Source organism: Mixophyes fleayi, chromosome 11 (genome assembly GCF_038048845.1).
Source record: "Mixophyes fleayi isolate aMixFle1 chromosome 11, aMixFle1.hap1, whole genome shotgun sequence".
Lineage (NCBI taxonomy): Eukaryota > Metazoa > Chordata > Amphibia > Anura > Limnodynastidae > Mixophyes > Mixophyes fleayi.
In genome coordinates, this window is record NC_134412.1 from 6,569,134 (window position 1) to 6,596,427 (window position 27,294).

Consider the following 27,294-nt stretch of genomic DNA (forward strand, 5'->3'; position numbering starts at 1 on the left):
AGTTCAGGAAATTGAAATGTTTGGGCATTTAGTATAATAACTAATTAACTCAACAGATTTCAGACAGCAGATTTGATCAGAATATATAAGGTTTTCTGGTACCAGTTGGCAACCGCAGGATATAGAATTATACTGGTCCTTACTATAATCCATTTATTACTTTAAATAATAAAAAAAACAATTTCACCCCCACCCCAGGTCCCCCCCCCTGTTTGATGTTGGTTCCACATGCAGGTGAGAGATGACACTACAAATCTGTCGCAGTAATTCCACAACCGAGACACTTAATACACATACAGCCGACAAATATAGAAATATCTCGTTTTATTGGTGTATCGGGGGGGAGGGAAAGCAAAAGAAAAACAAAAAAAACCCAAAAAATAAAAAACAAACAAAAAACTAATTTGCATATATTTCCATGCGCATATTTCATATATAGATCTGTCCTCTTATAGCTATTTATTAATATAGATTTATGTTTTGTCACATGCTATATACAAATAATTTAAAAGGGGGACATGTTCCCAGTGTCAACCCAACATTAACCCATTCAGTGAAAGAGGGACCTTCGGGAGAGCGCTACAGGGTCCGGCAGACTACCAGCTGTTGCTGTGGCAGATTGCGCAACTACACAACTAGTTGAAAATATTGGGACGGAGGTCATTGCAGACGTGTAACCCCAGCAAACTGATATGTTGTGTTATGTATTCGGATCAGGAGGACATGATGAATTGTTAGTTATAAACAGGGTCCAAACTATCTTTTTTGGTTGAATAATGTCCAAATCCTGTCTAATATAATAGTTGTTAATCTTAATATGCCTGTAATAGACACCAAGGTTGCAGTGTTTTGCTAACTCTAGAGATTCATTGTATGTCATACAAGAGGTGTTGTGTGTGTGTGTGTGTGTGTGTGTGTGTGTGTGTGTGTGTGTGTGTGTGTGTGTGTTGTATTACAGCGCCCCCTGTCTGCCTCTGTCTTGCTCTGCATCTCTCTATGTCTGTGTATTGGGAGGTGGGATAGAAGTGTCTCCGAATCAGTCCTTTGGGATGAGAAATGGAAGCTCCGTGTGTTTTGTGGGAGGAGGAAGGAAGTCACGCAGGGAGAAGAGCCACGCATGCATTCGAACACGCTATCTGGGACATTGATGTGAAGAGGGAAGGGGGGGGGCAGATTCCTTTCCATCCTTTCCCCTCGTTACTACGGAGGGGTCCAGGGACTGGATCCAGCAGCAGAAATCAAGGACCGGAGAATCGGGAACTATACACTTCCACCGGGAGCTGCGAGAGAGGAGGGAATGAGAATTACACACAATGGTCGGTACCAGATGACACATTATATTGATGACGATAGTGTAATCTTTATATAATAAAAGACACAAAAATTGGTCAGTGGTCGTTGCAGAATGTTCCAAAAAAAAACAATATTTACCATAAAACCATTAAACTGATTTGGCAAAATCTTCTCTATTAAAACAATCACAAGGTTATTGATGAACAACGCTCAATGGTATCAATTTGAACTAGACCAATAGAACCAATCACAGGATATCATTGTCAAACATGCAGTAGACAGATGAAAGCTAATTGCTGATTGATCCTATTAAGGGGCATGACTTGGCAGCTCTGACCAGATCGGTGGCACGGTCTAGCGTCCTGGAAAATTGGGAGGTATGACCCAGACAATGCTTGCCTACTCCCCCATACCGACCCTGCAGTAGGGGGCGGTCTACAGCAGACAGTTCTGATAGGCCCTTCATCCAGCCCCGCCCACCTCAGTGACCACAGACGCGTGATGACGCAATTAGCTTCATCGTGTGACTTGCCACGCCCACTCGATGACGCAAATGACATCGGAAAGTCCCGCCCACCTCTTCATTTCGTACCTCCTCCTGCAAGCCACGTATGGAAACTAAACAATCATTCAGGAGGAATTCTACACAACACTGAACAATAGTCCCGGGAATGTAAGGGTTAACGCCGATCACTTACTCTGGGTCTGTAGCGGTTGCCTTCCATCGGACTGGGATCCACTGCGAGAAGAGACAAAACCATTGTTAGACATATGAACAATGGTCATTCATTAACGATCAAACTGTGGTCTGCTCATTTCCCTTGTTATTTACTCTCAGGACCCTTCATCTATAAAGACCGCCAATGTCCAGCCTGTCAAGTCAGTAGGAACTATCTGTGCCTCGTGCCTCATATCTCAGTCATGTGACTTTCTAGTGATGCTATGGGCGGTACTCTCATGCATGCATGGTCAGCTGGCTAGATGTTTGTTCCACGCTTCCGCTATGCTGACGATGATTTACATGGGCAATGCTGCGTGGAATACTATTAGGTGCATGCAGCTCTCCCTTTTCAAGCAGAGCTGTGTGCAGCGGGAGCAGTGTCCACCCACCTTAATCATACAGTGCTACAGGCTTGGAGGGGGGTTTCCAGGCACTAGAACCCCCCCCCCCCCTCAGTTTGCCTATGAGGCTATCTATCTACCACAAAAAAAAAAAATCTTGAATTCCTTAAACATCTAATTTGTTTCAAATTCATGCAATTCGTAAAGATTTACATCAATATTAAAAAATGTGATTACACCAGTGATATTTTTAAACTCTCCATTATTTCAGATTGGGCGCTACCAATAAATGGCAGGAACCCTGGTGTCCCCGAACGATCCCGAGCGCTAGACATCCTCGGCTTGATCCCACGATAACAGGCAGAGCACACGCGTGGGTTGCTCCGTCCTTCGTGTAAACCAGCTGGTTGGCTTTTGCATTTAATCAGAGCTTCTCCCGTTTATTTCAAGACATAAATGGTTTTGTTTTTCATCCCGCTGGTTTTAGAGTCATCCAAAAGTCTCTGGGAAAACGTTTCCGGGGAGTTCTACATCAATTTACTAAATTGGTCTTTTATAGATCCACCTATTATATATTCATCACTGAGAAATCAATAATTGCAGTGATTTGACAATGTCTGTATATTTATGTTTTTTTTGGGGAGGGGTTGACTTTTGGGAAACTTGATTTATAAGTCAGTTTAATTTAAACAAATTTGGTGATTGGGAAATTGACCTGTATAAATGGCTACAAAATAACAAATTAAATCTCTATTTCTGCATATAGATCTTTAGTAGATCCTCGCTGCTTAATATAAATGGATTATATTGTTGATTGATATTACTGAGCCTAATACACAAATGTTTGTTATTTTGATTCGTGTGTCTTTAGTGTGCGAAGTGTGTTCTTGCACCTTGTCCTATATAATATCACCTATATAAGTCATGTGTGCATATATTGCTGTATAAAATTCAGAAGATACTCTGGCGGAAGCAGCGTCTCTGGAAGATGAAAGCTCCCAGCGCAAAGCGTTCCCATAATTTAAAAAATTTAAAAAATTATTAATAGCATTTAGCTCAGGGGAGACGTTAATCCTGAAAAGATTATAACTGGCCTATAAAAATAACATTTCTAGTTAAGCGTCTGCCCTCAGGGTGTGTTTGCTGGAATAAAAGGAACAGAGAATTCATTATAAAGACGCCCCGTGCCGCTGAATGCTAAAGGATTCACGGAGAGAGGGGACCCCTCACCGGGCTAAGACTGGCAACAATTACATGTTCACAAAAGCCCCGATTGTTGTGAATGATTCTGAAACGATCTCACGCAGGAGCTGTCCCAGCGCATTCATCCTGCCCAGCGGGCTCTGTATCTAGGTGATACCCGGAGGTCGGGCACTGGCAGAATAGCTATACAGATTGTTTGACCGAAATGATAAAGTAACAGGGTGGGTACAGTGACGGGAGGGGGCTCTTACTTTGCATTCCTTTGTTTGCATTTGAATTTGTTACCTGTTGAAAAAACACACAAAAGAAAAATTAGATATAGTAAAACCAACAAAATATTGTATACAATCCAGTTACAAGACCTAAACTAGCTGGTTATTGGAAATATTGGATGTCTTATTGTCAAACTTTTAAAGAAAACTTTCGTTTTGCCTGGGAAAGAGCAGATGGCCATTTCCTTTTCAAAGTCGGGTCACATACAGATCTACGCTCTCTCTTGGGTGCCATCTTTATATATTATGTATTGAAAGCTATTTATATAGATCCTGCATATTACGCAGAGCTTAACAGAGAATATTTAATCATTCTCGTCAGATCCTGCCCCGGTGGAGCTTACAATCTATAGTCAATTCCATACAAACACTAGGTTTAGTTTTGTCAGAAGCCAATAACCTACCAGTATGTCTTTGGGGGGTGGGAGGAAACAGGAGCACCTGGAGGAAACCCACAAAAACACAGGGAGAGCATACGAACTCCACACAGATAAGGCCATGGTCGGGAATCGAACTCATGACCCCAGTTGTGTGAGACAGCAATGACTTCCTTCCTACTGCAGAGCTACGTTGTGTCAAGAAAGCCGCCAAGGACAGAGGATAGATCAGTATGCGACCCATCTCCGAAGCTTAGTCTAGACTCCTGCGTGCGGCATGCTCTATTTTGCTATGCCCTTTCTTGGATGATAAATATGTAGTAGATAGGGCAACCGTTCGTACTTTGTTACCAACTAGTCTAACAATGATTTAATCGAGAGGATAAAGGAATAACGATACTTACTGACGGCAATGACGATCCCCAATACAAACATGATAATTGCAAGGATGAGTCCGGTCATCCGAACCGTGTCGTAATCTGAGTCAAAACAGAAACTGTTTTATTCTGGGGGACCACAAATATTATTATCAGAGGTAACAGAAAAACCAAACAGCAACTGAAGCAATGGCAACAGATATAAGGTGAATGTTGAGTACAAGGGTGCGTATGTATATAACTTACACCTGGAAACCAATGGCAAATGGATAATACTAGAGGTGATCTGTTCAATACTGCCTTATGATTGACAAGGTAATGGGAGCAGTGAAGTACTGACCCTGACGTTATGGTAAGGAATGAGGAAGTGATCACAGGACAACTGGTTAACATTGAACACTTGTATGGGCCAGTGACCTCTCGTTAACGGCCAACAAGACTAGTAGTTGTTATAGAGAGAGTTGGTGCACTGCTGAGTACAATAAATGCGGTTCTGAAGGAACCTCACCCATTTAACATCTGTAAAAACATAATTGCCCTTGGGGGCAATTGGCCTCCTGCCTCCCCTGTCAGACTTCTCTGGAATTGGGAGGTGGAGGAGGTGTCTGTTGAGAGGCTGCTGCATTGGGTTTCAAAAATTTTAAAGGTGTGTTCAACTGAGCAACTTACTGTATACAATATTCAACTCATGATCCCCCCCCCCCCCCGATCTTAATGTCAACAGCAGCACAGATGATTTCAGGAGGCAAGTGAGCTGATCTTGTGTGGCATGGTCCTGTCCAGTAGTGTGATTCTCTCAGTGAGGACAGGGCTGCATGTGACAGGGGCAGTGACATGATGTGAGGAGGGGAATGGAGGCAGCAGGAAGCCCCAGAATGAGAGTTATATAGTGGAAGGAGCAGGGTCCCCAGCAGCACAGAGTATATCAGGAGATGAGTGATATGTTAGTGAGGACAGGGCTGCATGTGACAGGGGCAGTGACATGATGTGAGGAGGGGAATGGAGGCAGCAGGAAGCCCCAGAATGAGAGTTATATAGTGGAAGGAGTAGGGTCCCCCAGCAGCACAGAGTATATCAGGAGATGAGTGACGTGTTAGTGAGGACAGGGCTGCATGTGACAGGGGCAGTGACATGATGTGAAGAGGGAATAAAGGCAGCAGGAAGCCCCAGAATGAGAGTTATATAGTGGAAGGAGCTGGGTCTCCAGCAGCACAGAGTATATCAGGAGATAAGTGATATATTAGTGAGAACAGGGCTGCATGTGACAGGGGCAGAGACATGATGTGAGGAGGGGAATGGAGGCAGCAGGAAGCCACAGACTGAGAGTTATATAGTGGAAGGAGCTGGGTCTCCAGCAGCACAGAGTATATCAGGAGATGAGTGATGTGTTAGTGAGGACAGGGCTGCATGTGACAGGGGCAGTGACATGATGTGAGGAGGGGAATGGAGGCAGCAGGAAGCCATAGACTGAGAGTTATATAGTGGAAGGAGCTGGGTCTCCAGCAGCACAGAGTATATCAGGAGATGAGTGATATGTCAGTGAGGACAGGGCTTCATGTGACAGGGGCAGTGACATGATGTGAGGAGGGGAATGGAGGCAGCAGGAAGCCACAGACAGTTATATAGTGGAAGTAGCTGGGTCTCCAGCAGCACAGAGTATATCAGGAGATGAGTGATGTGTTAGTGAGGACAGGGCTGCATGTGACAGGGGCAGAGACATGATGTGAGGAGGGGAATGGAGGCAGCAGGAAGCCACAGACTGAGAGTTATATAGTGGAAGGAGCTGGATCTCCAGCAGCACAGAGTATATCAGGAGATGAGTGATATGTTAGTGAGGACAGGACTGGGTCGATTTTTTTTATTGGTTAAGTATACTGACCTAGTGGAAGTACAATAACATTTTAGGGACATATTCAATTAAGACGGCAGTTTGCGATTACGCGCGGCTGCGCACATACAGCGCCAACCCTATGGGGTGTGAAGGGAATCCGCGATGTTGCAGTAATGGGAACTGTACAGTCCTACGTAACCATGATCTGCCGTCTTAATTGAATATACCCTTATATCGGACACTTCTAGCAGTGGATTCTAGTTATGGAGATTGATTTTCAATAACAGTACAAATAGTAGAATCTTGGAACAAACTGATTAACAAAATAATACAACATGGTCAATTACAAATTGGTGTTTTTACTGATGTTATGTGACGTTTGGGATATTTTTAGACATTTCCCTGATTTTCCACTTTTCCGTATTTTACATAATTATTCCTGGACCCTTCATCAACTTTAAATGGAGGGCTGACTGTATCTGCCATATGCATCATGAAACAAATTAACATTATAGAGAAACAATATTTATACAACCCTCCAAAGATAACAGAAAGTGTTTACTTACCATAGACAAAGGGATCTCCGTTTCCATATATATTAACTGAAAATGAATTAAAACGACTGTTAATAAAATATAAAAGAGAGAGTTTTCAACATTTATTTTTGTGAATATATATTTATCCATTTGACTACAGTTTGTACCTTGTACACTGAATGCAACTTTTACCTAAAGGGTAACTGTGGGCAAATGATACATTGTTTCCATAAACCCCCGTTCCATCTGGGTTTAAGTCTTACTGATTGGATAAATTGCTGCTTGTCCAATCAATGCTCTGAGCCGACTGTATTCATTCAAACTAATGTTCCATAGGCCAGATCGATTTTATTTAAAATGATACATTCGAATAAATGTACAAATCAAATATTTACTTTATACCATAATTTTAAAGTCAGAGGCAGAACAGTGCATTGCCAAGCCCCAAAGCATGCGTGGTCCAACGCATGCCCCACTCAGAATAGGTCTCCGCTCTGCTCTTTTGAACATGGGCCGAGACTGCTGTAAAGTGGAACTAATATGTTTTATTTCACTTTTGTAAAAAGAACAAATTTGGTGGTAAATGATGATGGAAGTTCAAAAAGGGGGAAGCACTGTGTTTTTAGATAAACACCTTCAGACGCTGTGTAGAATGCACCTGAGCAGACTTATGTCCATGCTTTGTGTGACTACAGTCACATTGTGCACACTGGTAGGAAGGGAGGGCTACCTGCATATAACAACATCTTTTTGTTTAAGTACTATTGGCAGTTGTTATGTTACAGTCTACATGATGTAACCAAGACCAAAGACTTGGTCATAAGAATTATTGAAATGAGGCTTTTCAATGAGCTAACAAAACACATATTTCAAGATGTTTAATCCCTGAGAAATACATTGTTTTTATTCAACGAAATCTGTTCAGTCTGCTATGTGCCCAATGACGTCACTGAAAAATTAGGATTTTGGCAAGCCTCTATCTTGCATCACTCTATCACCTATTATCTAATATGAATGTCTTATAGAACAGCAAGTTTCTGTCATTTCCTAAGGGTCAAGTTTCTATTTAAACTGATATTTAGATATGATAACATTTACATTACACAATAAAGAAGATCAACACTCTCTCCTACCAGTACATCAGGCTGTGGGCAGAAATATATAGAGAATTCCATTGACCAGGCAAACGTGCTCATTGACCAACAGCATTTACTGGGTTTAAGGATGGTCTCAGAGATACATTCACATGGAGTTATAACGCAAATTGTGTCACCTCCCACTCGCACGCTCTTGCCACTTGACCCCCCCCCTCCAAAAGTTGACAAGGTTGTGTCACACAACAATGTTGGTCAAGGGGTAGTTGTATAATGGGTGGTAATAGGGTAATGTAATGAGGTTAAGAGGGTGGTTGAGGAATATTATAAGCTTGTCTGAAGAGGTGGGTTTTCAAAGAACGCTTGAAAGCTTGTAGACCAGAGGAGAGCCTTATTGTGCGAGGGAGAGAATTCCATAGAATGGGTGCAGCCCAAAAAAAGTCCTGTAACCGGGAATGGGAGGATGTAATGAGTGTGAATGAGAGAACATTGATCTTTTCCAGCTAACTTTTAGTTTCTACAAACAATGTGTGGCCAATATATTGAGAATTGTCAACAAAATTTGCTTTTAAAAATTTGGCTCAAAAGATATCAAAAGTTAACAAGGAAAAATATACCCCAAATATGTACATTATAAAGTACTTTTTATACATTTTCGGATAAAGGCATGTGGAATATTTGTATACCTGCTTCTTAGCCTAGCTGACTCAGCACATCTACACTTTCTTACTCTTGAGCTATAAGTTGTTGCCACACCAGCAGTAATACCCTTTTGTGAATGCTGCCACAAGTCTCCAGAAAATATTAATTCCTCAAACGACATTGCATAGATGCACTGAGTCCTATATGGTAAAAGTGTTTAAAGCATCCATCCGCCATTATAATATTAGTCATGTATCAATTCACTGTACATAGATGTATTGGGCCAAACATTTCTCCTAGAAACTTTGTTTTCAGGAGCGACAACTGTAAGAACTGTAAGTAAAAACAATCACAGGATAAGGAGTATAAATTTGATGTTAATTAAAAAATGGTTTGAAGTGAACAATTTGTATCTTTTTGCTCCATATTTAGAACATAACAGACTGTAGTATAAATAAATTAATAGAACTATGAAAATACTATATGTTGTATATATCATATGTGATTTCCCAGCATTCCTAAAAGCTCATTCTATACAAAACTGGTATCACACAATGTTTTGTTAAATACTTCTGGCCTAAGTGACTAATAAAAAAAAATCTAACTATAATAATGTGCGGATAAGTTGGATTGTTTGGCAGGAATAATATAGACAGAAGTTAAACTCGACACTTAGTGGTATTCAATTGTCAGCGAGTTGTTTTTTTTTAACTGCGTTAAGTCATTTTAACTCTGTTTTTTATCATTTTCGAGCGGGTTAAATTTACCCGTGATTCAATTCCATTTTTAACGCTTTTTTTTTCATGAAACGGTCCTCTCGCGCTCCAGTAGAAGGTCTATTGAAAGTATAGGGTGTGCTAGAGGCAGCCGCGTTAAAAGCTATTCAATTGTTTTTTAACACGGCGGGTAAAACAGGCCAATATGATGTTTTATCTCGCACCTCTTTGGGGTGTGTTAAAAATAAAAAACCTCTGAAAACTATTTGAAATCATGTAATAATGTGAAAAAAAAGTTTAACTATGTTTATCAGTAATGCCTAACATGTATAAGTTGATTTATTTGTGAAGAAATAATGAAATAAAAAAAACATTAAAAAAAATATATATATATCACTAATTAATTTTATTTATGTATGTTTTTGGTACAAATATGTTTTGACATGGTATAGATGATTCTATGTTAAAAATAGTTCAATAAAAAAATATGCTAAAGAAAGTACTGTAATGTAGATATTATCAATGTGTATTGCAATCTAATATATGAAAATGTATGCAAAACCTTTTTTTTGTGTTATACCGCATTAAAACTCCCCTTCACTCCCCTAAAAACTCGCGAACACAATGATTAACGTGCGGGGACAGCATTCCCTCTCTTTCAATTGAATTGCACAAGTTTTTGCGCCGCGCTAACTAAAAACTTTCTGTATTGCCGTCGAAAACCCGCGCAAGATTTTTTTCTTTATAATGCTGCGGGGAAAAACAAAAACTCACGGACAATTGAATACCCCCCTCAGGGCTTGCTTGATCTTCAGATGTAACCTTCACGCATCTTGCGTTTACAACACAAGCGCAGAATTTGAGCGCAGTTCCGACTGAATTAAAATGCAAGCGGATCTCAGTATACGTTACCAATTGAATCGGCTGCATCTAAGCCGGAACATCCATGACACGCCTTTACTGAACATTACCTACGTTCACCCGCCCCTTACCTCTCTTGTTACACCCGTCAAGTCGTAGGCAGTCGTGTCAAACCAATCAGACCCTCAATGTCATCTTAAATGACACAATATTTTTTTGATGTTAGGAAAGGCGATTATTTCCTCCTTCACTTAAGCTTCAAGTGTTTCTTTTTAAAAAAACGAACAGCTCACCTCGATCTTTCCACTTTATGCATTTCCTTAAGTGATATAATACAATGATTATTTCCTGCAGAGGTAATAACAGTCGCCAAACATTTTGCTCTCAGCGTCGGATCTCACTCAGCCGGTCCTCACGATACAACAGCATTGTGAATGGCGACATAGGCTGCGCCGTGATGTGTAATTAAGTACGGAGACGGGTATGTAAGAGAAGCCTACAGTTGGGGTCAACGTGATCTCCCTTCAAAAGTAAACTATAATGAAAATACCAATTTTAATGTGTAAAATTAAATATAGCTGAAATATTTCTCTTTCAGTAGAACGTAGATATAGGGGCAGATTCATTTGGGCGCAAGACGCCACGATAGGAACAGTCCGCACAGACGAGCTGCCTTCGATGATTTTGGTCGTCAATGTGCGCAGCCCGGAATCGAGGTGTAGTCCGGCGGAACCAAATGGTTATTTTCTTGTGCCCCATAGCTGGATTGATTTTCTCTTGATTATCGACACCCCCATCTTTCATACAACTGGTGACTGTCAAATGTAATTCAAACTAGTGCAAAGCACCCCATCTACTAGACTTGGAGCCAATGGATCGAGACACCACAATGGTGAAGGGGGGAGGGGATGAGGAAACACTACTAACATACTTGCCAACTTTTTGTAGTTGGTGTCTGGGAGCCTCCCGGGGGCAAGTGGGCGTGCGGGGGGCAGGGCTCCGAAAATGGCGTAATTTTGGGGCAAAATGCAGCGATTATTTTGGACCTAAATCTACCCACTTCACTAGGAGGTGGGCAGCTGCGGGGGATTGCCCTACACTCCCGGGAGTCCGTGAGACCCACCCGAAATGCGGGAGTCTCCCGGACATTCCGGGAGAGTTGGCAAGTATGACTACTAATTACAAACAGGGTGGAGACATCGTTAATTTAACACAATAATTGTATTTTCTTGGTAGATAATATCTATCGATGTCCAAGAACATATGTTTTGGGCTTTTTGTTCCTATTATGTTTAATGCTTTGTAATCTATCCAGAAGCCTGAAGAACTATATTCAATGCTGCGTAGGGTGAGATAAAAGAAAAGTTAGTGGATATTAGCGGAAGCTGGAAAGTGAGCTGGTGAAAAAAAATATTTTGGTTCTTAAGTGCTTTTATTCCCGAACGCCTGGCTGAAAGTCTACAATTGATTTTATTTGCAAATGGCTGAGTCTAATTTTAGCCTCGTACCCAGTTTCTAACGACTCAAACTCTTTTATGTATAGTTTTTATGATCCAGATCATTGTCTTTCAACTCTGTTCTCCTGACAACTTTTTGGCTGTTGTTTCACTCATTCACCACCGGGAGCACTAAGAGCTGGATAGGGGGTGAATAGATTTAAATGTACTGCAAATCGACCGTGCAAAAATAAAGTTTTGACTTCCCCAATTTTCTAGTTTTATGGATTTAGGAGACTGGTCTAATAAAGAAAATATCTATCTGATGAAATGTCAACCATAGCAGCTGACAGCTTTATCCATTTAAAGCCACCTATAGACAAGAGAATAGCAAAGGGTTAACTACAGATTACTAGACACTAGCGCAACATCTGCCCTGGCCTTCATCTAAATCTTATGGAACATTGTACCACAAAATCTAATATATATTGTGTAATATAATATAGTGAGAAAGTCCTAGATAGCCTATGATTTTATTACAGTGCTTTGATTGACATGTACAGGAATTAAATGGTCTGACCACTAGTGTAAGTTACTTGTGGTTGATCCACTTGTACATATTATTATTATTATTATTATTATTATTATTATTATTATATACCGCTTGGTAATAGAGGCTGTGAAGCGTATTACACCTTTGTTCACAATATCTCATCTCACAATCTTCACAAACAGCCTTCAGCGGCTAATTAGTAAATTAATTTTTAAACTAGAATGCTCAGGAAGCCGGGCTGCAAAAATGTGTATAAATATTTATCATCATCATTATCATCACGCCTCCAAATTTACTTTATAGCTGCTAAACATCATGATATATGGAATAAACTACCCCGACTGTAAATGATAGGAATATTCTAAATTATTATGGAGTTTCATGACCACATAAAGACAGAAAGCCACAGGAGCATTAATATCCATAATGATTTAAAGTTGGGTTGCTTTATTGCTTACTATATGCAAGTTTTTCTAATGAAGGAGATGAACTCTGAACTCACTGTTTATAAAGATATTATTGACAGGAGTTTATTCAGCTATCAACATCACTTGTGTCTTATGCAGCTATTAGTCCTTGATAACGTCAGTGATATTGCAGACCGTGAATAAGACAGCAGAGATATAAATAGAGGTGTATTGAGATATGGGATGGGGGAGGGGGGGTGCAGAAGATGGAGAGACGGCACTTTGGGGATGTGAGAGACCAGCAGGGAATCCTCTCTCATTCCCTGGCTTGTAGGAAGACATCGAGTCAGCAGATTCACATCTCACTGCTCCTGACGAGAGCCGGAGGATAGCTGTCCATTACACTGCACACTTACAGGCATTGCACCATAGGCACAAACATACTCTATCAGGTTTAATTTGGGAGATATCTGCTCTCTCAGTCTGTCTCTGCACTTAAACGGAAGAGACTTATATCATCTACACTTTCCTCAGCTCTATAATCCCTGTTCTAGATCAACCCATTTGCATTCACATCACAAGAATGCTTTGCTTGTAAATTAAATCACGTTATGTCCTTGGAAGGTTAGTGAAGGTCACATGAGCAGCCTAGATGGACATGACACTTCTGAAACGACATGCTGTAAACAGGTTATGTTTTGTCCATGGAAATGCCATGACTTCTTCTATACATAAAGACACCTCTTGTTCTCTGTTCGGAGACGCCAGTCACATACAGGATTATAGAAATGTAGAATCTGGCGGCAGATAAGAACCCATCTAGTCTAGTTCTTGCCAACTCTCCCTAAATGTCAGGGAGACTCCCTGATATAGGGGTGATCTCCCTCACTCCCTGAAGAGTCTGGCATTCTCCCTGATGCTGAGCCAGTACAAGACGTGGTTGGCTTCGTCATCTGTGGCATGATGACACTGTTCAGAAATTGTGCCCTATGTCCATGTATTGATGCCTATGGAGGTGGCCATTTTCATGGAGACCAAGATTTAATCAAAGACTGACAGGTAAGACAACATGACTTCAGTAATGGAGACAGAAATGTAAAAGACACTTCAGTCTCTAGAGTCAGTAGCTGCTTTTTTTTAACGCATAGTTGCCTACTCTCCCGGAATGTCTGGGAGACTCCCGCATTTCTGGGAGACCTCTCGGTATCCAGGGAGAGCAGGGAAACCTCCCAGTTCTCGCCCCTGCAATAGATAAGTGGCGGGGGCGGGGCTTAATGGTGCAAATATCGCATTATCTTAGCCCCGCCCCCTGCTGTATTTGGCCAGAATTGTGATAACCATTTAGGAGGCGGGGCCAAAATTATGCGATTCATCAAGCCCCGCCCCAGTACGCCACCTCCTCCGGGATCTCCCTGAAGCCAACGAGAAAAAATTGGCAAGTATGTTCTAGTCTGCCTATATTTTAACCTATGGTAAGCTCAAACCCTATTTGATTCTTAGTACTTTGTATGGATATCCTTATGTCTATCCCAAGCATGTTTAAATTGCTCCACTGTATTGGCCTTTACCACCTCTGATGGGAGGCTACTTCACATAGATAAGAGCAATGATCTACAAACATGTCTTGGGTGGTTAATCTGCCAGGACAAGGAAGTGTGTTGTGAACGTGGCTCTGATTGAATAGGAGCTCTGGTCAATCCAATGAGTTTCAGCATTTATTACCCATCTCCCATTCATAGCATAGAATGCTATAGACAGTCCTAGTTTTCCAACACTGGAAGCAATATGCTCTTCTTCCTGCGGGTGGCATTAGTGAGCAGGCAACAATGGGGTTCCTGGCAAAAGAGTGATTCCCACTGAAGCACTAAAAAGGGGGGACTGTAAAAAGAAGGGAGTTGTCCAAAAGTCTGTCGGCCTCTCTAGTTGTGTGTTCTGTGCCCTCAAACCTTTGTGGATAACATTTTGGTAGTTTTCGGGGGTCCATGTAGAAAAATGGCTTAATCTCATGTAACCTAACAATATCGTGCAGTACAGGAGGTAGGTTTGGTTTTATGATACAGTAAAGCATTAATTAAAATAAACCTTATGCTCACATGCAGGTTATCTGGCCTCCGGCTGCTTAATCTAGCAGACCGTAGTGCAGGGAAATTATATCTTTTTTTTTGCTTCTTACAACATTAAAATAAAAGGGCTTACATTTTTTACCAGGTTATATCCTATGTGCGATCACCGTACCTGACCCCTCATAGCAGGGGCCTCAAACGGGGAGTAGACAAGCGACTCCGAGACCTCCTCCACTTATGAACATAACACATGAGGAGCTGAGGGGCACTAACAAATGTGACACATGGGGAACTGAGGGGGCACTAATAAATGTGACACATGGGGAACTGAGGGGGCACTAATAAATGTGACACATGGGGAATTGAGGGGGCACTAATAAATGTGACACAGGAGGAGCTGAGGGGGCACTAACAAATGTGACACATGGGGAACTGAGGGGGCACTAATAAATGTGACACGGGGAATTGAGGGGGCACTAATAAATGTGACACAGGAGGAGCTGAGGGGGCACTAACAAATGTGACACATGGGGAACTGAGGAGGCACTAATAAATGTGACACGGGGAACTGGGGGGGCACTAATAAATGTGACACATGGGGAATTGAGGGGGCACTAATAAATGTGACACAGGAGGAGCTGAGGGGGCACTAACAAATGTGACACATGGGGAACTGAGGAGGCACTAATAAATGTGACACATGGGGAACTGAGGGGACACTAATAAATGTGACAAATGGGGAACTGAGGGGGCACTAATAAATGTGACAAATGGGGAACTGAGGGGGCACTAATAAATGTGACAAATGGGGAACTGAGGGGGCACTAATGAATGTGACACATGAGGAACTAAGTGGACAGTGATGAATGTGACACATGAGGAACTGAGGGGGCACTAATAAATGTGACACATGGGGAACTAAGTGGACAGTGATGAATGTGACACATGAGGAACTGAGGGGGCACTAATAAATGTGACACATGGGGAACTGAGGGGGCACTAATAAATGTGACACATGGGGAACAGAGGAGGCACTAACAAATGTGACACATGAGGAGCTGAGGGGGCACTAACAAATGTGACACATGGGGAACTGAGGGGGCACTAATAAATGTGACACATTGGGAACTGAGGGGGCACTAATAAATGTGACAAATGGGGAACTGAGGGGGCACTAATGAATGTGACACATGAGGAACTAAGTGGACAGTGATGAATGTGACAAATGAGGAACTGAGGGGGCACTAATAAATGTGACACATGAGTAGCTGAGGGGGCACTAATAAATGTGACACATGAGGAGCTGAGGGGGCACTAATAAATGTGACACATGAGTAGCTGAGGGGGCACTAATAAATGTGACACATGAGGAGCTGAGGGGGCACTAATAAATGTGACACATGAGTAGCTGAGGGGGCACTAATAAATGTGACACATGAGTAGCTGAGGGGGCACTAATAAATTGACACATGAGTAGCTGAGGGGGCACTAATGAATGTGACACACAAAGCACAGACACGACACTATGAATGTGGCACACACAGAACTGAGGGGACACTAATGAATATGGCACACAAAGAACTGAGGGGACACTAATGAATGTGGCACACAAAGAACTGAGGGGACACTAATGAATATGGCACACACAGAACTGAGGGGACACTAATGAATATGGCACACAAAGAACTGAGGGGACACTAATGAATGTGGCACACAAAGAACTGAGGGGACACTAATGAATGTGGCACACAAAGAACTGAGGGGACACTAATGAATGTGGCACACAAAGAACTAAGGGGACACTAATGAATGTGGCACACAAATAACTGAGGGGACACTAATGAATGTGGCACACAAAGAACTAAGGGGACACTAATGAATGTGGCACACAAAGAACTAAGGGGACACTAATGAATGTGGCACACAAAGAACTGAGGGGACACTAATGAATGTGGCACACAAAGAACTGAGGGGACACTAATGAATGTGGCACACAAAGAACTGAGGGGACACTAATGAATGTGGCACACAAAGAACTGAGGGGACACTAATGAATGTGGCACACAAAGAACTGAGGGGACACTAATGAATGTGGCACACACAGAACTAAGGGGACACTAATGGATGACATAGGTCTTTCCTCTTTATAAGCATGAAAACCACTAACCCGGCCAATCTAGCCGCTGCCATTAATTGTAAATATTGAATAAGTGACACAAATAGCAGAAGTCAGCAACTACCATGAGATAAGTGTCTCTGACCCTGTGATATCATCTACAAACACCTGAAATACTCCTGAATAGTTTGAGAATAATCCCTACTTTCCTGCTGCACACTGTCCGGGCAGCCGCATAACCCCCATCACAGCGTATTTACTAACATATCACATAATCACCCAATTGGATTATTATTGGTCATCTGGGTCATTTTGGGATTACACACACACTATAATACTAGGACATGTATTATTACAACAGATATCACAGCATACGTGGGCAGCTTTACAAACACTGAGAAATCCAATGTATGTATAGGGTCCATCACATATGGAATCCTCTAATGATTTACATGCTCCAAGGTACAGAGTAGATTACACTCACAAACGTATCATCAATTAATCTAGAGCAGTCGATGAGTGACTGACAGGCAGAGGGAGTGAGGAGCCTTTGTAAAGTCACGGGCAATTAATTAGGTGATGCAGCTATTTAACATTAGTTTAAAGTCATTATTTTTGTAGGTCACTGGCCTCTTTCTGTGTCCTCGTTACTGCTGAATGCAGAATAACAGCTGCACAGCCTGACTCCCCTAACACACGCCAAGTGCACAGCTAGGAGGGGCGGTCATTGTAGATTTTATTTTGGGAGAACCCTTCAATTAAATGCAGAGGATAATATTTCAGGATGGGGACTCGGAGCAGACCTAGGAGCTGACAGTCCTACTTGTCAATCGAGAGCAAGGCGTCTCTGTAATATAAACAGCCTCCTGGCACATATAGAAACTCAATCAATGACATGGTGCAAATGGACAAAAATGTATTGTAACCCATAGCAACCATCAGACATTAGCTCTTATTACTAGACCAGTGGTGCTGGGACCACCAAGTATCATTGTCCTGGGACCCTAAACAAGACAGTTCCCAGCACTGCACATATAATAACCGGGGACCCCAAAAACACATCCTGGGACCCCACTAGGTTCCAACCCACCGGTTGTGCACCAGACTCACCAAATCTGATCTATGAATGTGGATTACAGCTAAACATGTGCTAGGGTTAAATGAACTGTGTAGTAGGCATATTTAATGCCATAGATTGTAAGTTTGCGAGCAGGGTTCTCTTACCTCTGTCTGTATGTATTACCCAGTATTGTTTTATTAATATTTGTTTCCAATTGTAAAGCGCTACGGAATTTGCTGGCGCTATATAAATAAATGTTGATGATAATGATGACGATGATGATGATAGTATGCAATATTTCATCTACGCCTGGTGATTAATGCAGCCTGTTAGATTGCATAGTGCAATTATCACAATGGACCCTAGAGATACTCTCTCATAGGTTCCACTCAATATGTCATAAAGCACCATCAATTATTATGATACAGGATATAATGCATGTGTATGCATATATATATATATATATATATATATATATATATATATATATATATATATATATATATATATATATAAAATATATATATACTTTACATATACACACACACACCAATTCTCATTTTAATGACCATCTAGGACATAGATGCACACCCCATTTCATCTCCTTCCAATTCCCAATACTTTAATCTGTTATAATTCACCCATCACGCATGCCCCATAAACCTCACGTTTAAGCCTTTGCAGAGAACTTTAAAGGGACCCGCAGGGAGCAGAGACTTATCCCTATATATGGGACGCATGCAGCATACACCTCCCGGGATCCTACCCTATCCCCTCAGTCCTTCCCCTGCAGAGACAGCGCCGCTGACACTCTTACCCACATGCTTGCAGCATGGTGTGTGCGGGAGGGGGGGGGGGGACTCTCAGCTGGGACACTGCAATGCACCTGCAGTACAGACACAGTGGGGGGCTTGCTGCAGAGAGGCTGTATAACGGGACAAACTGAGACCCTTAATATATTAGGGAGGGGGGGTGCAGAGTCGTTATAGCATGCATTAACCCCTCCAGTCCCGCAAGAGATGGATTTATAGTGATAATACACAGACAAGTATGTATTAACCCTTGTTTCTCCAAATCACCCGGAACCCCCCTTCCTCCCAAATCACCTACCTGTTCCGCTTCTCTGGGTTGGGGTTGCCATATTGCAGACCTGGACGAGCCGGGTGAGAGTAGTGTATAGAGATGCCGGGTGAGGTTATCTATGGGGTGTGCAGTGTATATGGTGTGTGCATGAGGGTGCAGGGGGCCAGGGGCTCTCAGTGCATGTATGAGGTGGGCTGCTGGTATGTGCAGCTTGCAGTACACCTTGTATATGTGAATTATGTACAGATTGCTGCAGAAGCCGCACAGCTGGCTGAGGTGGCTCCTGCTCTCCCATGGGGGGGCTCTTCTCTCTCAGCCAATCACAGGCGGCCTGGGACACTGACAGGCTTGTGATTGGCTCCTGGCATTTGAGAGATGGGTTCGGATGGATGCAGATGATTTTAGTGCTGAGAGTGCGGATGGGATGCGGGTAATTCTGTATCTGCCTCCCTGTGTCTATTGCCCTATCCTCTCACACAATCCCTAGTTATCCCTATTTTCCCCCTCCCCTCCAGACTATATATATTACCCCCCCCCCTCATCCCACCCCATCCTCAATTTTTTCACTTGACCTCATTTCACCCATCCTGACAGTTCCTGCTGCATCTGCTTTAAACTTATCCATCAAATCTTGTGCACCCTCTCTCCACCTCTCATGTCCTCATACCTGTCCCCCTCTCCTTTACAAGACTGCACACCTACCTCCATACACTTTATCCAGCCCCTCATGTTAAAGCATCTTTCAGCCAACCCTGTATGTGTGTGTCTGTCCCCCCCACCCCCATCCTCACTGTACCAGCCCACCTCTCCTTGCTGCATATCTCAATCAGCTTCCTCCATACTCCTTCCAATCTGTGCATGGAACAATATTTACACTGCAAAACGCAGCTCTCTGCCCAGTAAGAGAGATTACTTCATAGCCGCCAACTGTCTAGATTTCCTGGGAGAGTCCCAGGTTCCAATCATTTGTTGATACATTGTTTGATCTTTTGTTGGTGATACATAGTATTCATATTTTGGTGAAGCTATTTTTGAATGTTTCTTTTTCTCTCATTTGCTTTTTTTTCTGAGAGTAAAAAGAAACAAAATAAAATGATAATATTTTCTGTTTATTTAGGATTTGTTGCTCAAAACACAACATTTCGCCAATAGAATTTTTCGCAGCTTCGCTTCAGCCTAGCACAAGTTAGAATGATGAACACTAACTTCTGATTGGTTGCTATGGGTTACAGAACATTTGGGATGTTTCTTCCGTGTTTTTAAATATATTTCTATGTGTATCACAGACAGGGCCGTAACTAGGGCTGTGCGACAGGGGGCGACCGCCCAGGGCTCAACGCTGAAGGGGGGGGGGCGCAATTTAGGAATATTTTAGGTTAATTTGGTTAAAATTGAGGGCTAGGGGGGCGGCATTTGTCTTTCTCGCACAGGGCGCTAGAATTCTAAGTTACGGCTCCGATCACAGAAGCAAGTAAACAGTGATTGTTGTTTTGTTATTATAGAACCCGCATACACGGTGCTGTACGGGGTAAGTTTAGGGGCTCGAAATGCATATGTTTATACCTAGACAGTCAGGAGCAGGCTGGGCAGAGGGGCAGGCGGGTATCTGCCCCCTGGGCTGGTCCCATAGTGGGCTACCTTGTGCTGGGTCACTGGGCCACATGCAGTTTTTTCCTTTAAAATGTTCCTAATAGGCTGCTCTTGCCCCCCTGGCTAAAATTTGCCAGCCCTCCCCGGAGACAGTAGGGATTGAGGACCCCGACACCCTGGAAAATTTACACGTATGCCGCAATCAACGTCTCCATCTGGGCGTGTCCTCTGCTTAGGCCGCCACTGACGCCGTTCTATATCGGCTCCGCCCACTCCCTAAGCGTTCTGAGAACTTCCGTGAGCCAGAAAGTATCCATCTCACCTGGAGATTGGTATCTGGGGGGTGAATTTGTGCAACGTAATTTTGCACGTCACATAGTTTGGGCTCCTCGTCCCTAACACTTATGCGCGGCAGTTGTACTTCGATGAGTGGATCGGGGGCGTTCACGTGGAAGTAAAGGCCTGCAGACGCAGGTTAAGCACTCCCCTTTGAGATGAGTTATATTTTGGGTTACATGTACCAGTGAAATGCGTTCCTTATCTAGAGTAAATTTTGCGACTACGCAAATCTTTGCTCCGGAGCTATCTATACGTTAGATTTAAGGTTGCGCGTATATTAAGATGTCATTCAAAACACAGATGTGGAAGATAAGTGCAGAATCAATTCAGTGCATATTTAAAAGGGCAACTTTTACATCCAACTCCAAACCGCCCGCTCGGTGTCCAAAAAAACCCCAAAAAAATGTAAATCAGTAAATAAATAAATAAATAGGGCTAAAATATACCAAGCGTCAAGTACTGTAAAATACACATTTTTTGTATCCCTATTAATGCTAAAAGTCGCAGGATATTGCTGTAAAAGAACCAAGGTCACAATAAAGTGCATTTTCATTTTCCCCTGTATGCTAATGCTCATCAATTAAAAATAAATATTTATTTGACTATAGTACGAAAAGAAAGCCATGTCTGACCGACAAACAGCTATATAAAATTGGCTCTGGTAGACTAAAAACAATTAATTAAAAACCTCTCTCTGTCAACACTGATGCAGCACAACAATATATATAAAAAAAATATGTGGGGTCTCCAGACGTGTGAATGTGCCACGGACCCCTGGCAGCAAAAGGGTTAAAGGGAATGTGGGTAATTTGCATGCAGAAGTCATAGAGGATTATGGGAGGCGCTCTGTAATCCAGTCTAGGAGGACGCATTTGCTGGGAATAGATGCATTTGTGATTTTCCTTTCTAAGTGATTTACTTGCAATCTGATGGGAATTCACAGTTGAAGAAACATTGAACGACACCTGAGGACCACAAGCAGCAATCTGCTACATCCAGAAACTGCATTCACTGAATCACTGCCCTGGACAATGTAACTCGCTGATCTTATTCCTCACTAATTTGTCCCTCGTTCTCAGATCTCTATCAGATCCCACAATCTGTCTTTCTTATCATCTCTCTATGTATCAATCAATCTTTATCTTCGTATCACTCACCTTTATCCGTAATCCCTCTCGCTGCTCTAATTAACACTTATTAACGTCTTATCCTGACTTATCTCCTTAGCAGTCATCTCTTTAGCCTGTTGGCACAAAGTAAGACCTTTTATGTTTTACAATCATCTTCTCTGCTCTCGATCTGTCTGCTTCTAGCAGCCAATGATGTATTATCAAATCCTGGTCTGCTGATAAGTCCCAAACACTTTATTCTGATTCTGCATACTGTGCAAATCCAGTAAACCTTCAAACATATCACCTGTCTCTCATCACTTTCACCATCATATAAAAGTGCCCTATCAAATGCATACTCTACTGTTCATGTAGAGCTGGTCGCAGTGGTTCCCAAAGAGAAGGTACAACGCATCTACATACATACATACGCTGCCTCACATCGCTGGGGTCATGAGTCTGATTCCGACCAGGGTCCTATCTGGCTGGAGTCTGTTTATTATCTCCGTCTTGGCGTGGGTTTCCTCCGGGTGCTCCGGTTTCCTCCCACAGTCCAAAAACATAACGGTAGGTTAATTGGCTTCTACTAAATGGACACTAATGGGGGTGTGTGTGTTAGGGGATTTAAAGTGTATGCTCCAATGGGACAGGGACTGGTGTGAATGATTACATATTCTCTGTATCGCGTTGCGGAATTATTATTATTATTATTATTATTATTAATTTTTATTTATAGGGCGCCACAAAGTATCCGTAGCGCCGTACAAGGACAAACAATGGCACAGTACAAGGTGAAACAGCACAGTACAAGTAACAGTAAGCACTATAACTCTGGGGGCTCAGGCACAGCAAGAAAGAGAGGGAGGGAGGGGAAAAGTGAGTACAGGAGGGTAACTATGGCCCAAGAGGGTGGGCACGGATGACAGGTTGAGAGTCACCGAGGGGAGTGGAGAGAAGCGAGAGGAGACAGAGGGCAGAGGGACTGAGAGAAATATGATGGGTTCAATATGAATAATAATAATTATGTTCAGTTGGATGCACCTAACACTGTATCCAACTGTATATAACCAGTGTGTGCACCATGGGTACTTCAGGAGAAACAAGTGTTATGATAGTGTGGAGAAATGCGTAGAGTGAATGTACCCTACTTGTTCACAATATATTAGTGTTATGAAGTGGCATATACACACAGGGGCGCTGAGAGGGGGGAGGGGGAGCGGGTACTTATTACCGGGACCCGGGTATGCCAGGAGGGGGGCTGGGCCGGCACTGCAGACTAGCAAGATTTTTTTTTCCTTTTACGAATTTTATTTTTTTTTCAGTTTTTTTTTGTTTTATTTCCTGGCAGGGGGAGAGGGGACAGAGGGGTGTCGGGCAGGCAGTGTATGCGATCCCTGCATAGGCTGTCAAGTTACATACTATGCGCTGTGACAGTCTACGCAGGGACCGCACAGGCTGCATCCATCTCCTTAAGGGGGTGGCTAGATCCCGGTCACTGTGACATCAGCAGGTCATGTGACTGCTGCAGTGATTGTATCTTATAATGAGGATAATAGGCGGCGCATGGGTTTCCCTTCTAGTCAACTACAGGGGGGTCCCGTGAATTTGCTGTACCAACATTTCTCTTGGCGGCCCTGTATACACAAGAGAGAATAATATCTTGACAGCTATTAATAAATGCAAAAGTCGCATTTACCACATAAAATGTAATGGAAATGATAATGCACAAAGCCATTTACAAAATAACACCCACATATGTCTATACACTTGTCTCAAAATAGCCAACATTTTGAATCCTCTGCTCTACTTCTGTCATCCTCGCTCACTACTTGCTCCCATTGGCGGTTATGGAGGTTTTTTGCTCTGCACCCATGCTGTGGAATTCCCTCCCTCATACAACATGACAACCCCCAGCCCGCAAGTGCCCTGAAAGCTCACCTCTTCAGGAGAGCTTATCAAAGTCCCCAACCACCATCTAAACCTCTGTGTTATTCTAACCGATACCTAACCCTATACACAGGTCACACATGTATTTTCTTTCTATACGCAAACAACCCTCTTACCCCCAAACTAACTGTGTGACTGGATCATGTAGCCTCGTGAAGCGCCTTTCTCCCTGTGCAATCTGGCTGGATCAATATGCAATCCGTGGCACATGACCTCATATGTGTAACTCCTATTTCTATAGATTGTAAGCTTGTGGCCTGCGCCCTCTTAACTCTCTGACCTCTTGGCTAATATCCAGTCTCGTTTTATTCTATGTTTGCTCCAAATTGCAAGGCGCTGCCAAGCAAGCTGGTACTATATAAATAAATGACAATGGATGAATGATAAAACCTAATAGATTTCATTGTAGGCTTCAACTAAGATGCATCTCTTGAAATTTGGAGGCTGAAAACATTTTACTATTTTGCAGTAAAATGTTCCCTCGAAGAAATTCACAATGGAGGCACTTGTAGGGGTAGGCTGGGGGGAAGGGGGGCATCTGATGAAATGAGTCTTGCCCCCTGGCCAAAATTTGCTTCCCCTGGGCACTTGCCAATGTAGCTGCGAAGAGGGTTAAAATTTGCTTCCCCTGGGCACTTGCCAACGGAGCTGAGAAGAGGTTATGAGAATATTAATGATGGAGAAAGAGGTATGGAGAAGTCATGTAGGCTGGAACGTTGTTAGATAGAGCCTTTTATGTTGGATTTGAGTTTATAAATAAAGAGAGGAGACATAGGAGATTGCATTTAACATTGATGGCAATCAAAGTGATAAACTACTTATTATTATTATTATTATTATTATTATTAATATTAAGAAGAAAGTGTTTGTTTGTTATAAACAATGGTATACAAATTAAAGTTATTATTAATAACAGAGGATAGCTCGCGAGAGGTAAAATGGAAAACACAGTGAATTGATCAGACTACACGTCAAGAGCAAAGATATTATTTATGTAGGATGAAAAATAGAGACGACAAACCCTGTAGAAGACGCTACAAAAGTCAGCTGCAAAGGGAACAGCTGTCTCTACCAAAAAAAAAGATTTTGTGCTACCCACAATAATGACGGCAAGAAGAACACAAGGCTGCAGCTCTGTAATGAGTGAACTGGATTGGAATTAAATTAATATGTTATAATGTTATATAATGAATAACCTATTGGTACAATGCTAGAACCAAAGAAAAAGTCTATTGAGTGAACTCACTAAATATTAATAAAAAAACAATATTTATTGAATATAAAATAAATATTTATTGAATAGAAATAATTCAAGAAATCTATATAGAAAACACACAGCAGCGATTTTTATGCGTTAAGATATGAACAAATGAGATATTCACTGAAAACACCGCTTGTAGTTAGCTAGAAATAGCTTTGAGTAACAGTTAAATCACTAAACAGAAGGCAAATCATCAATTGATTGATACAAATTTACTAGGTAATTACAAATGATTGTGTCCCATTCAGCTAAGAAATAGACAGGGTACTATTTCTAAGTATACAAATCAAAGTGATTATGTATCAGAGATAAGTCTGTTATAGTTAGAAGCAATATAATCCCATATCAGAAAGACTGTATTGTAAAATACTAATAATTTCTGAAGCATTGAGCAAGTGTCCTCCAGGTGCTCTGGTTTCCTCCTAGAATCCAAAGACATACTGATAGGTTAATTGGCTGCTATCAAATTGACCCTAGGCTGTGTCTGTGTATGTTAGGGAATTTAGACTGTAAGCTCCAATGGGGCAGGGACTGATGTGAGTGCGTTCTCTATACAGCGCTGCAGAGTTAGTGGCGCTATATAAATAGCTGATGATGATATCGATGAATGTTTCAGAAAAATGTTTCTTGCACAGCTGATTTAAACATCACTAACATGCTCCTTGTATTTTTTATTGGTCAATTGAAAGTTCTCTGTGTTGTGTGACCTTCATTGGAAAGGGCTCAGCTTTGATTTCTTGCTGCGCTGTATCTCTTTATAGGACCTTGAAATACTACTTTTCCGTCATTTTCATTGGCTGTATAAAACCCCGTCAGCAACTTTTTGATTACACCCAATCTCCATGGTTTCAAAACTCATTAATTAAAGTTGGAGCAGTCTAGTGCAGTTTTCTGCGTGTCTGTGTTTTCCTTAATGAAAGGGAATAAAAATAAATGTGTTAGGATAAATTGTAATGGTGCTTGTGAATCTGGCATAATGTCTTGTGTGATATTGTATACATTCTTTTGGATATAAAAGATATTCAGCATAATGCAATAAACAGAATGTCCTCTCTCAAGTAATCAGGATTCCGGGGTTCCCTAGTTACTTGCTTGATACATAGTTCATAAGGTGTTATTTAGCAAAGCAAAAATATCATAGGATTTAGAGACCGGTTATTAGGTCACCAGGAAGAGAAAACTGACCCGCGTGGGACCCATTAAATACCTAAATAATTTCTGAATGTATATCCTAGTTGGGGTATGTCTGTGTCACTGGCTAACATTATTGGTCAATAGAGTAGTTATTAAAATTAAGTAAAAAACAAAACAAATGATAGTCCTGACTGTCTGCCAAGTCTTATTGTACTGACTAAGGAAGGAAAATTAGGGATTTAAAGAAGGGAGAAGGAGGGGGATGTGAAAGCTATGTTTTAAAAATCAATAAATTTAGTAAATATGTCCATATGTGAGAAGCATCTTCATCATCATCATCATTTATTTATGTAGCGCCAACATATTCCGTAGTGCTTTACAATTGGGGACAAACATAGTAAACTAATAAACAAACTGGGTAAAACAGACAAAGAGGTTAGAAGGCCCTGCTCACAAGCTTACAATCTATGAGACAATGGGAGTTTGACACAGGCTAAGTCTACATTTTGCATTTCGGCCCAGCCAGACTGCAAAGGTAAAAATGACTCATAAGCTAAATGATCCTGTCACACAACAATGTTGTTCAGGGGGTGGATGTCTAGTGTGAAATTGTGTAACGGGTGGTAATAAGGTAGTGTAGGGAGGTTAAGATGGTGGTTGAGGAATATTATAAGCTTGTCTGAAGAGGTGGGTTATTCAGAGAACGCTTGAAAGTTTGTAGACCAGAAGAAAGTCTTATTGTGCGAGGGAGAGAATTCCATAGAGTGGGTGCAGCCCGAAAAAAGTCCTGTAACCGGGAATGGGAGGATGTAATGAGGGTGGATGAGAGACGCACATCTTGTGCAGAAATGAGTTGCCGAGTTGGGAGATATTTTGAGACAAGAGAGGAGATGTATGTTGGTGCAGCTTTGTTGATCTTCTATATAGTAGGT

General features: G+C 41.9%; 1 protein-coding gene across 1 annotated transcript; it reads right to left on the bottom strand.

The window, feature by feature from the left end:
* Positions 1 to 307: 307 nt before the first annotated feature.
* Positions 308 to 19,391, bottom strand: FXYD7 (FXYD domain containing ion transport regulator 7). The gene is made up of 6 exons (XM_075189900.1): positions 19,010 to 19,391; positions 6,982 to 7,017; positions 4,612 to 4,686; positions 3,810 to 3,843; positions 1,992 to 2,032; positions 308 to 1,280 (listed from the first exon to the last, which is right to left on the bottom strand). Exons 1-6 carry the CDS (start codon positions 19,038 to 19,040, stop codon positions 1,261 to 1,263), a joined length of 237 nt encoding a protein of 78 aa, XP_075046001.1. The 5' UTR covers positions 19,041 to 19,391; the 3' UTR covers positions 308 to 1,260.
* Between the last annotated feature and the right edge of the window lie 7,903 nt (positions 19,392 to 27,294).

Bases quoted from the DNA above. Each gene is read 5' to 3' on its own strand.
- FXYD7 (XM_075189900.1), bottom strand. From the start codon at position 19,040: ATGGCAACCCCAACCCAGAGAAGCGGAACAG. The intron at 4,687-6,981 runs GTAAGTAAACAC...GTTTTGACTCAG, and splicing joins CGGAGATCCCTTTGTCTATG to ATTACGACACGGTTCGGATG. The intron at 3,844-4,611 runs GTAAGTATCGTT...TTTTTTCAACAG, and splicing joins GGGGATCGTCATTGCCGTCA to GTAACAAATTCAAATGCAAA.